Source organism: Primulina tabacum, chromosome 4 (genome assembly GCF_025594145.1).
Source record: "Primulina tabacum isolate GXHZ01 chromosome 4, ASM2559414v2, whole genome shotgun sequence".
Classification (NCBI taxonomy): Eukaryota; Viridiplantae; Streptophyta; class Magnoliopsida; order Lamiales; family Gesneriaceae; genus Primulina; species Primulina tabacum.
The window spans coordinates 42,427,168-42,440,243 of record NC_134553.1 but is presented as its reverse complement, the minus strand read 5'-3'; the positions used below and the strand labels follow the sequence as shown (position 1 = coordinate 42,440,243).

General features: G+C 36.5%; 1 protein-coding gene across 1 annotated transcript in view; it reads right to left on the bottom strand.

The window, feature by feature from the left end:
• Positions 1–13,076, bottom strand: part of LOC142543300 (uncharacterized) — an 89,573-nt gene that overhangs the window by 51,783 nt on the left and 24,714 nt on the right. The window contains exons 14-25 of the mRNA XM_075650479.1: positions 12,575–12,923; positions 12,304–12,417; positions 11,606–11,701; positions 11,406–11,473; positions 9,512–9,632; positions 9,227–9,436; positions 8,909–9,136; positions 8,673–8,782; positions 5,855–5,951; positions 4,772–4,870; positions 4,546–4,689; positions 4,281–4,349 (exon numbers count right to left, since the gene is read on the bottom strand). Coding sequence (XP_075506594.1) covers positions 4,281–4,349; positions 4,546–4,689; positions 4,772–4,870; positions 5,855–5,951; positions 8,673–8,782; positions 8,909–9,136; positions 9,227–9,436; positions 9,512–9,632; positions 11,406–11,473; positions 11,606–11,701; positions 12,304–12,417; positions 12,575–12,923 — 1,705 coding nt within the window. The remainder of the gene's footprint in view (positions 1–4,280; positions 4,350–4,545; positions 4,690–4,771; positions 4,871–5,854; positions 5,952–8,672; positions 8,783–8,908; positions 9,137–9,226; positions 9,437–9,511; positions 9,633–11,405; positions 11,474–11,605; positions 11,702–12,303; positions 12,418–12,574; positions 12,924–13,076) is intronic.

Genomic DNA, 13,076 nt, shown 5'->3' with positions numbered 1-13,076 from the left:
AGGCCTCAATAAAGAATTCGATCAAGTCCACATCGAAATTCATGGAAAGGACCAGATTCCGACTCCGAATAAAGTTATAGCCATAATCCGATTAGAAGAAAGCAGGAGAGGAGTTATGCTTAAACCCCAAAATGTGGAAAGCACTGCCATGATTGCAAACAAGTATAGTGGACTGAATCCTGATAATCCAAAGCTTATTCCCACAGGAAGTCTGCCTCCAGGATCCAAAGATGAATTATGGTGTCCCAAGTGTCGAAAAACAAACCATACTCTATATCGATGTTGGAAAATTCATGGAAAAGCTCCAGGCATGGAAAAGGGAAATAAAGGGAATCAGCAAAAAGGTTGGGGCTACACACATGTGTCTACCCAATAACCCATTGAAAACCCAGATTCTTCACAACACAAAGAATTCAATGAGGAAACAGAGCAACTGAGGGCATTCTTGAACACCCTTGGAAAGACAACAGGTATATGCTCATTGACATATTCTGGTAAGTTCCCTATTAGACTGAATGGTTCAAACAGTCCTTTAGTCAACTCCTCGGTGCAGGTCTGGAGCAACCGATCACATGACACATTCATCACAGAACTTCAGCACCTACCCTCCTTGTCCCAGCGCTAGAAAAATCACCACCGCCAATGGCTCTTTGATCACTGTAGCAGGTTTAGGAGATATACCAATCAACTTTTCCCTCGCCTTAGAGGAAGTTCAGCATGTACCCAGGAAATTAACTCAAGACCTGAATTGTACAGTGATTTTTTGTTCTAATTATTGTGAATTTCAGGACCAAGCATCGGGGAGGACGATCGTCGTGCTAAGGGATGGAATCTACTACCTTGACTCACCAAACAATCTCAATTTAGTTCAAAGTCATGCCTTCCATTCTGCCTTATCGTCAAATAAGTCGTGTTTCCTAACCTATTTAGAGGATTAGATGTTGAGTCTTTATATTGTGATGTATGTGAATTTGCAAAACATAAGTGTGTATTTTTTCCACAAAGCAATTAAAGATGTTCTACTCTTTTTTATCTAGTCCATAGTGATGTGTGGGGTCCCTCTAATGTTACAAACATTTCTGGAGCATGCTGGTTCATCTCTTTAATTGATTATTACATACATGTGTTGAATTTATTTGCTCAAAATAAATGCGATGGCAGTTCTATAATTCATACCATGATTCAAAACCAATTTGGGGTCAAAATCAAATGGTTAAGGTCCAACAATGAAAAGGATTATTTCAATTTCTACTTTACATTCATATTTTCAAAAGGAATGAATAATCCGTGAATCTTATTGTATTCATACCCCACAACAAAATGGACTTGCTGGAAGGAAGAATGGCCATTTCTTAACATTACCTATGCTTTTCTTTTTCAACACCATTTACCTAAATCCTATTGGGGGGATGTTTTAACGGCAGCTCATCTTATGAATCGACTCCTTTCTAGAGTCTTAGGCCATAAAAAAGTCCTCTTGACATACTGTCAGAGATATTTCCCAATCTGCACGCTAATAGCTCTTCCCCAACTGCTACCTATCATCCAGCCCCTCAAGAACCCAATCCTCCTCGGACTAATATGAGATTGTTTGGTCAGGTATATTCAGGCAGACAGCTCCTTCAATACCTGAGCCTGTGCAAGACTGAAACTCTGAACCGAGTGATGGAACTGAGGTAACAATTGAGAACTCCACTACACACGATCAACATGCACTTGATATACCTATTGCACTTCGCAAAGGAACAAGAGAATGCACTAAAAACCCACGCTACCCACTGTCCAATGTTGTCACTCTTTGACAATTTCTCACCACCACATAGAAGCTTCCTAGTAAACTTAAATAATATTCCTATCCCTTCTGCCTTATCTGAAGCATCGTCCAATAAAACTGGAAACAAGCCATGAATGAGGAAATGAAAGCATTAGGGAAAAATAAAACTTGGGAGATCATTGGTTTACCTGTGGGAAAACATACAGTGGGGTGTAAATTGGTATATACGGTGAAATATAGATTGGATGGTACATTGGAAAGATATAAGGCAAGATTAGTTGCCAAAAGGTACACACACGTATGGTGTTGATTATCAAAAAATATTTGCCCCAATTGCAAAAATGAATACAACAGTTCAATGTGAAAAATGTCTTATTACAGGGAATCTTGAGGAAGAAATCTATATGGACATTCCACCCGGATATGAAAAGAATCTAAGAAGGGACAAGTGTGTAGATTGAAGAAAGCTCTATATGGACTCAAACAGTCCCCAAGAGGTCATGCAATCTATCGGGATTCCGGTACAAACAAAGCCAAGGTGACCATACTTTGTTTGTGAAACACTCGAAATCAGGGTTAGTCGGTATATTACTTGTCTATGTTGACGACATTATTATTATTGGCGATGAAAAGGAGAAACAGGGCCTTAGACAGCGATTAGCAGCAGAATTTAGATCAAAGCTCTCGGAAGGTTTAAGTAATTCCTTGGTATAGAAGTAGCATATTTAAAACAAGGAATCTTTATCTCCCAATAGAAATACATCAGTGATTTACTTCGAGAGACACGAAATTTAGCTTGTAAGCCTATGAGACTCATAAAGTTCAATCACAAGCTTGGGAACATCTCAGAGGACAAGATAGTGAATAGAGAGATGTATCAACATCTTGGAGGGGACTCATTTATCTCTCACACAATACCTGACATAGCCTACTCTGTGAATGTGATTAGCCAATTGTCAGATTCTGTAGATAATATATTATTAGAATTAATCTTTTATTATAGTAGATAAATCACGTAAAATCTTTTATTATAGTAGATAAATCATGCAGATCATGTTTATCCCAGTTTTGTAGAGATCTTACTACAAGATTTAGAAGATTATGCTTTTATTTATATGTACCATTGTAATCAGTTGTAAAAATAATAATAAATTCTATTCTTTAAGACTCTTTGTTTCCAATTCATGCATAGCCCGAAGGAAGTGTATTGGCATGCAGTTGACACAATACTTCGATACCTCAAAGAGAGTCCAGGACAAGGAATTTTGTTTAAAAAAGGTTACGTAATGGTACTTGAAGCCTACACAGATGCAGATTATGTTGGGTCAATCAGTAGGGAAATCGACTACGGGATATTGCACCTCTCGTGGAGGAATTCTTGTGACTGGCAAAGTGAAAAACAAAATGTTGTAGCAATATCAAGAGCATAATCAGAATTTAGAGCTACGGTTCAAGGAGTTTGTAAAATGCTTTGGTTGAAGATCATCCTGGAAGACCTAAAGGTGAAGTGGAATGGGCCTATGAGACTTTATTGTGATAACAAATCAGCAAGCAACATTTCTCATAATCCAGTGCAGCATGATTGAACAAAACATACTAAGATTGACACACACTTCATTAAGAAAAGTTGGATAGTGGCTTAATTTGTACACCGTATGTCTCTACAGACCATCAACTATCACCAAATCAGCAATGCAACAATAGATGGTCTTGATTCTCCTCATGTTACTTGCATAAGCTATCCCATTGTCGGCATAAGACAGAGTCGGGCCAACGTTTTTGCAAAGCATCACAAGTCTGCAATTTCCCCAAAAGCCACGATCCACGAGAAAACTTGAAATTTATGTGAGATAGGTACTTGCCAAATGTTAGAGCAGTAGATGAATAAAGGAAAATTGGTATCCGGAAAGAAGGAAGTGTATAGAGAACTAACAGAAAAAACACCAGAAGGCTCCCCCAACCAAACCCGAATGTCCTCCGTGCCCAAACTCAACCTAACTGAATCTAAGACCCGCTTGAGAGGGAGTAACGAAGATAAGGGATAAAATCAAAATGGATTTAGTATATCTCTTTAATTGGGGATATTGTTATTGTTAATTAGGAAATTCCCTAATTTAAGGGATTGTATATTATGTTCTATACAGTCTAGAGTTGTCTATAAATTAGATTATTATCTATTGAAATTATCATACATATTTTTACTTCCAAAGTATTATGTTCTCTTTCTCCAACAGCTACCGTGTGGCACATCCTAACTTTGATACAATACAAAAAATACTGTTCCTCAAAGATAAAAAACCAGCTGATATTTCCAAATTACCATCTCAGTTTAACACTTCAACTTTTATCAATAATGTAGGTCGTTTTGTACATCAGTAACCCTGGACTCCTCTCACTCTTGTGTTCTTTTCTTTGCACAAAACAACTGTTCAGCATAAGCAGTGAATAAAATTGAAAGTTCAACAGATCAAGTGTTGTTGAGGTAAAACCAATCACAAGTACAAACCTTTCCTCCACCAGCAAGAACTTCGAGGATGAGTTGCTCACCAATCTTCTCGCCATCCATGTCTCCAAACTGCAAATAGAGAAGGAACAATGGCAAGCTGATACAGTGAAATACTTATTTGGGAAGGCAGAATAATAATAATAGGCGAAAATAAAGGATTGACAGATGCAAAATAACTACTTCCAATTAGAAACCATGAAAAAATCATCACATGCTAACCCAAGAAATCACAAACCGATAAAAGAAAGCTTCACCAAAGACCAACCTTTCCGTATAACGACAATTTTGTTTCTACCAATGTTCCATTGACAACAAGATCAGCTGCTTTTGTAATATTGGCACGAGATTCGGTAAACTCCACGGCATCATCTTCTCTAAGTTCTCCAAGTATATCAACTGAAGGAGGAGTCTGAACATAGGAAGAGTAAGATTACATGTTGAATAATAACGACAAAGAAGAAGATAGTTAACAAGGTCAACGGCTATCTTACAGAAGCTCGATATGTAGTTTGTACAATTCCACGAAACCATGTTGTCTTCTCATCCTCACTTCGAAATTGTACTATCAGAGTACTGAACGACTCCAGAGCCTTGTGTGTAAATAAACAAAAGTTAGATGTACATAGGTCAACTGCTCAGGAAGTTCTACTAATTTGACTTAGGTCTAACTTCATTATGCCTGGACCTCTGTGGTCCACTTTTGTAATTATAATCTTTTGATTAATATCATATAGTTTCATATAAAAAAAAGGTACGTGGTTTGCTGTTAGGGACAAAATGAGGATTAATACGAACACTGAATTAATAAGATTAGAGGAGAATTTATATTGAAATAAACTGTAATGTTGCTAAAATAAATAGAAAACTCTCTGAGAGAAGCTCTGTACATGGTGCCATATCCCTAGCAAAAGCTAGTAAGCGCGCGTAAGGAAAGTCATGTCTTTTCCCTATTTTAAAAAAAATAATTGAGGCTTTATTTACTAAAATATTCAAAAATTATATATACATAGCAGCTATAAACTAGGATCTAAATTGTCAATCAGCCTTAAACTAGAATCTGAAATGATTGAGTGGACAAATTAGAGGAGAAAATTCCTACACTTACTATGGTAAGAAAGAAAATGAAAGTAAAGAAAAAAATAGAATGACATTGAAACTTGTTAAACATACAAAATTCTGACTAGCGATTTTTCACTAGACAACAAATCAATCAGACAGTCAAATTGCCATCAAAGACTATGTAACACTTGGAAGCATGTGTTTTAAACAACACAAGCTAGGTCATTTGCTTTTCCAGTTGTAACAGTTCACCAACATATTATCTACATTTTAAAAAAAAATTCTTATTTGTTATCACCTTAGAGCTAAACTCATTCACAAGAAGCAAGGAGAGCAGGTGATCGTATTACTTTCAAAACAAGAGTATCTAATCAAATCCATGTAGACAATCTTAAAAAACATTCAACGATATCAAACAACTTTTGAAGCATGTCCAAGATAAAGCATGTATAATCACAGATTAAGAGTGTCAAAAAGATTATGCAGTTAAAATCTCACCAGTAAACATTACCTACCTTTTGGATATCCATGCCACTGGTGCTCACCGCAATACAATAAGGCGAACCACCAACATTTCTCGGGGGAACTTCATACACTTGTTTACCAGCCATGCTGCAGTGACAGAACAAGAAAAAGGATTACATCGTATCAATGTCAATTATGGTGAAACTCACTCCATGGGATGAAACAAAAACATTTATAACGTCCATTTATTCCTGTGTTTCAAAAGAATATAACTAACAATGATAAGAAAAGGATTAAGACCTAAAGCATATACACCCACGAATTTTGTAAAAAACAGGGGGTAAAATTTCAAATTTGAGATACAGAGGAATGGTTGGATCATATTTTTTTCCTACTGCATTGGAAAGGGATAAAATTCTTAATAGAGGCCCATATATGATTCTTGGTAAGCATGTGTTTCTTAGGATGCTGCCCAGGTGCTTCTTATTCAAAGCAGAGGATATGAACTTCATTCCCATCTGGGTCAAAGTGTATGGACTCGCATCTGATTGCTGGACCAACAAAGTACTCAGCCGTATGGCCTCTGTTATGGGTAAGCCTCTCCATACTGATAAATTAACTCGAACGAAATGTATGCTGATTGAAGTCAATGCCCCAAAAACCCGAGTAAATGACCTAGATATCTTGCTGCGTATAGGGGAATACACAAAGCTGCAATTTATCTATGAATATGAAGCAAAGCATTGTGTGGATTGTAGACATTGGGTCATTCTACTGTCGTTGCAACGAGAAAAATAGTAACACTAAATTGGGAGACTTGGGCACCAGAGTCACTGGAAATAGGATGAGATCCGGTAACAATAAAAAGTGGGGAAACATTTATCATAGGGGAGGATCTCGGACTCACAAAACTCGTGATCATGATCCCCCTTTGAGTCAGACATAATCACTAAGCAATCAAGAAGGAAAGCAGAATGCATGCACAGATATGACCTCTGAGGATGTCAACCATGGGGATTTTCATAAAGAACCGGCAACTGAAAATACTGAAGATGTGAACCATCAATCTGGACAGAGTGAGGGAATGGTTCCAAAAACTCTTGAGAGTGCGGAAAGTAGCGAATACAGTGATGGAGGTAATACGTTACAAACAAAGACTCAAGATCCTTTAGACCAACAATCTTATGAAAGTCTAAGTGAAACTGAATGGATAAGAGTTATACACGATAAGAAGAAAAGGGCAAAGGAAACACAGAAAGAGATAGCAAAAAGAAAGATTTTAAGAGACAACGACTCCACAATCGCCTCTGTTATTAGATGAAGGCTGCTTGCTGGAACATAAGAGGCCTTCATGAGCCTCGTAAACAGAAATATGTGCAGTCTATGTTGCGTAAGTATGACTTGGGTATATTCCGCCTAGTTGAGATTAAGATGGATTTGGCTGGGATTAAGAAGTTTTTGGGATTTTATTGCTCTGGTTTTAAGCACTTTAGTAATTGTTCGGGTAATGGTAAAGGTAGAAATCTTCTTTTATGGAATGAAAATCGTGTAAATGTGGTGTTGGAAGATATGAATTTGCAATATATCAATGTTAAGGCGATCATACATTGTTTGTGCGGCATTCAAAAACAGGGGGAGTGACTATGTTACTGGTATACGTGGATAATATCATAGTAACTAGGAATGCTGCCGAAGAAATGCAAAGACAGACAGTGCTTAGAAAAGGAATTTGACATCAAGGATCTTGGTAAACTAAAGTATTTTCTAGGAATTGAAGTGGTTCATTCGAAGCAAGGAATCTTTATATCACAACAGAAATACGTTGTGGATTTAGACAAAAAGCGGGATGTTGGGATGTAAGCCAGCTGAGACGCCAATCGAGGCTAACCATGTGTTATGTGATGCACCAAAAGATGCAGTAGTAGATAAGAATTCCTACCAACGACTTGTAGGAAGGTTGATTTATTTAACTCACACAAGACCAGATATTACTTATATTGTAAATATATCCAGTCAGTTCATGCATAATCCAAAATAAATGCATCTCAAAGTTGTTAACAGAATTCTAAGGTACACTGGGAAAGGACTTTTGTTCAAGAAAGGAAAAAACATGACAGTGGAAACCTACACAAACGCAGACTATACGAGTTCTCTAGTTGATCAAATCAAGCCTACACATTTCTGGGTGGCAATATTGTAACATGGAAGAGTAAAAAACAGGATGTAGTAGCAAGGTCAAGTGCGGAGTCTCAATTTAGATCTATGGTGATTAGGATATGTGAGTTGTTATGGTTAAAAATAATCTTGGATGATTTACGAATCAAGTGGATAGGTCCTATGAGATTATATTGTGATAACAAGTCAGCGATTTAGCAATGCACATAACCCCATTCCACATGATCGAACCATACATATTGAAGTGGACATACACTTTATAAAGGATAAGTTGGATAAAGGATTGATTTGCCCACCGTTCATCTCATCTAAAGATCAATTGGCAGATATACTTACAAAAGGGCAACCGAGTAACATATTCCAACAAATGATTAGCAAGCTTGGAATGGATATTCATTTCCCTGCTTGAGGGGGAGTACCAAGACATGGATTTGTTGGAAAGAATATTAATACAGATTTTGTGGGATTAGATTGATTGTAATCCCTAACTTGCATAAATTTTATCGTAGCCGTATTAATTCTTGATTAGGATAATTTCCTTATCTTTTAAGGGTGATATTCTTAATTCTTGTATATAAACAAGTGTATGTTCATTGATCTAGATATGTGAAATATATATATATATTCTTCTCTGTTAATTCACAATGACCTTTTCATGTCAAAAAAAAAAGGAACAAAAACAAAACGAACTACCTTGTGCAGCGTTGATAGGTTTGGGAGGTTTCAGACTCCAACACATAAAGGTATAATCCAGATAAGACAAGAAAAGAGGGTTGCCATGCAGCAACTGAATAACCAATACCCTGCATCAAGATAATATGATGATTTTTATTTTTTATTTTTTGAAAATTCAGTTAATACGATGATTTGATCATATGCAATAGTGGATAAATAGTTGCGTAAAAAAAATCTTGAAGTCCCAAACATGCCTTCCAGACAAGAATTCTAGCCTCAGATGCGAGATCTGGTGGATTCCAAGGGACAAGTCCAGTTTGGAAGTTCTCCAAGCCATGCATCTCAGCATTAGGCATTGCACCATGGAATTGGTTCAACAAATCATGAAGTCTAAAATATCTAGCAGGCGAGAAATGTATCCCAAGTCTTGGCATTTGAACAGAGATTCGTGTTGACGGATGACTTGGATGAGGTACCTTAATCTTATTGGTCAATCCAAGTATATATTAATATAAAAAATTTAACCCAATTAAATTAAAGACACAAATAGCACGATATGACATAAAATATACCTGATCAACGACTACAGCCATTCCACACCTATCAATCAGAGAATAGAAGCTATCAACATCTTCAGAACCAGAAGACAAAGGAACTTGTTGTATCCCACTCCTAGACTGACTCTCAGAATCGGAACTTGTAAAGAAAGCTGCTATATCTCTTCCAGATATGTAAAAACGAGAATATAGACTCTGGAGCTGGTCGTGTAGCTGGCCATCCTCCTAAAAAGGAGATTAAAAAGTCAAGTGCACAGAAGAACAAAAAGGCAAATTAAAAAATAATGAAAACTAACATACCTTTGTCTTCAAAGTAAAGTGACCAAAATCAAGTAGAAGATGGCAGTCAATTTCAACAGACGTACATGATCTAATAGGAACTCTAACTTTTGGAGCATCAAGATCAATGTCAAGAGCAAATCTGGTGAGACCAAAAAAGGGGTTAAGAATCTCCTAATGGCACATCTTAAAACTATAATTCCATTATGAGTCGGCAAAAAATGAAAATTTGCCTGGCCCCCAGAAATTGAGGTATTATAGGCCAATGATGCCCTTTAATGAACAAGAAAAAAATCGTGAATAAATTAACAATCAGTCAGAAAATATGTTCTCAACGAATATGTCCAGTACCAACAAACATTAGAAGATCTAACAAGCTTCGCGAGCTGCTTGCCCAGTCAGAAAGCTAGGACAAACATATACCCTAGCCAAAGGATAAAAACCTTAACTCTATTGAATCTTACAATTGATTAAAATCTTCATATCATTACTTAAATTCCATGATGATAAATATTTAAGACAAGGAGAAGTTCAAATGAGATAGATTTGACTTAAATAAATTGGTGGCAACACAAAAAAACCAGTGGTGGATTTTCCCATCTTAGACGTAGGTCTTGAACTCAAGTCCAGCTAGGTGTGTGAGTGTGTTGTGACTATAAATTATTGATTCATTCCAGAATGAAATTATAGCAAGACCCATGACAATACCACCCACTTGACCACTTAAGCCCCATGGAATTAAGTTCCTAACAGGCTGTAAGCAAATTCGATTTCTCTATTTCTTCCACAGACATTTTCCAGATAATTGCATTTCATTAGCTCCATTGTCAAATCATATATTCATGTATTAATCAAACATCTTTGTGTTCATATGAAAGCATCCCCTTCATTCCCATCAATAATCAACAAAAATAAACAAGATATGATGACATAGACCCAGAGTTATCCACTGTACAAGGGAATTCAAATTCCCCCAGCAAAAGCTAGTCTCAACACTAACACAAATTAACGGAACACGTTCTAATCTCTCTCCCCCTTACATTTCATTTACCACTCCCCAATTTTTAGATTCTTCCAAGACTCAAATCAAGCCCAATATTTTTAAAGCCCAGAATAATATTCAAGTCCATAACAATTAGCCAGAAAAGATTAGCATGTCTCTAAAATTAATTCATCAGAAAGTGCCAACGAATTCATGAAATCATCCACAGCATTGCCACAGATAGATTGTGTAACCGGATAAATATTGGTGAACACAAAAGTGATCTTAGAAAACAAAAGAAGGTCTGCAGGCATCAGCATTGTGGCAAGTATTAAATTGCTAAATATGGAGGTAGTGACGAGTAAAGATGGATAATCCCATTGCATTGACTCAGAAAGAACTATATTCAATGATTTACAAACACTTCCATGACTTTGATCCCAACATATGCATGGAAAATACATATAGCATATATTTAAGTACTGTATTCATTAGTTATGGAGCCTAAATATCCCACAATTAAAAACGTTAAACTCTCCTTGACCAAACGATTCTAGACGTTTTAGTGTTCAAACACTAAATTTTCAGTCCCGGGGAACAATTCACTTTATTGCAGACCGAGTTCAAGGAACTTGTCTGTGTTTCTAACTTCTAAGTAGCAATAAACAATCAATTTTTTGTGATCTAGAATGCATCTACACCATGTTAAATTCCTAAGTTTGATCTGTTAGCAATTAAAGCCATTTTTATGTTTTTAGTTCTTTCGGCAAAATTATATTTTTGTTCTATACAACAAATTAACCACCCAACTAAATTCTAATGATCATAAAAGTCAGCATACTGGTTAACCAAGCAACTTAATAGGAGCAAACATAAAAGGCGACATTGGAATAAAGAACTTTTATTTCCGGTTAACAAATATGAGATGTTAACCTGCTCTGCTCTTCTAATACCATTTGAAATTGCTCCTGAGCTCGCCGAGTCACCTTTTCAATCTTGAGCTGCTCCACATATATTTCTTAAGGTTAGTTTCGACAAGTAAAGCATTTAGTATGAATAATTGTTCAAATAGATAGACTTCTCATTAACAATAGCACAACACCAAAATCTTAAAGAATTACAAATAGCATTACTTGCAAAGCAGTTGCAGTTTCAAGTGCAACAGTAGGACTGACGGCGTTACTCCTCTTCACAAAATCTAAAAAGCGATTGTAACTTTCCATGAACACCTATAACATTCAGTCCACATAAGAAATGGCATATGCATGAGCATCATTGAAGTTTAGCTGCGAAAAAACACAATAAAATGGAAAGGGGTAAAGGCTTCATCATATCTGGATATAATTGTTTCCCACTCTTACAAAAGAAAAGATATAGGATATTTTTTCTATCCTAGAAAGAGGTTTTTGCCAAAAATTTAATCTAATGAAGACATTGGGAATATGAGTGGAAATGAAATGAACTAGCTCACGTACATTTTGAGCTGGATGGAACACAATTTGATTCAAATATTATTGAATTTGAACCATACTAGAATATATTCAAATATATTTCAAACTGAAAATAAATCCAAATTATTTTGCCCAATGGCCAACTTCTTTCTCCCTTCATGCCATAAAATATTACAAAAGACTAGTCTATAACATGAATCAGCAAGGAATGGAGTAGCTCAATTCTGAATTGCAAAAAAAAAAAAGGCAAGCAAAGAGGCTTATCACGGAAAATTTTATTAGTTTACATTTCTATGGCAATCAAGATAACAAAGTGGGAAGGAGATAGGGAACGATCTGATTAATCAATCTAGAAAAAAGGAGAAGCTCTTGCTAATCACCGTTGCATGACATGGAGAAATTGTTGCTGAAAGGCTCCAATCTACGTTTTCTCCAGCTGGCGTATGCACAAAACTAGCTGCCAAAGCATTCATCTTTGCCTCACTACAGACACTCTGTGAGCACACAGAGTCAGATAAGAGACCCGAAAGCCTCATTTTGGGGCAACAACAAATTTAAGAAGATAATGATCCCGATAAATATATGAGAAATCTGTTTGGTCAATCTGTCAAAAACAATTGAATGAAAAATACACAGCACACTAATACAAACCTGAGCTAGAGAACCTTCAGGCGCAGACAATCCATAATATCGCAAAGTTACATCGCAATGGGTGCTCCGATGTTTAAATTTAGTAGATACATGAAGATTCTCAAATCTACCACAGATAATCTCGGTATTATTAATATCGACGATCCTTGCAGCCGCCTTACCTATAGATACAACAATCATGTATTGTATCATATTCTGCATATCCCTCCCAACATGAGCCAAATCCTCGTCTGGCTGGTAGCTAAGCAGTTTATTTACTGCTTCCCATTCTTCTTTGGTCAATCTCTCCTCCACAGAACGTGAAACCTTTGATGTGTCCGTTTCAGAGTCATCTTCAGAAGAGCTTCGCCTGCACAACGAAGAAAGTTAGAGGAAAGAATATATTGGTAAAAAATGTGGAGTACTCAAACATATCAAATTTGATGCCCCAAAGGAAGATAAGGTTTAGAGATGTTGTTTTTCTCTAGATGGCTCGTGGTATGCTGGTGCACAATCAATTGTT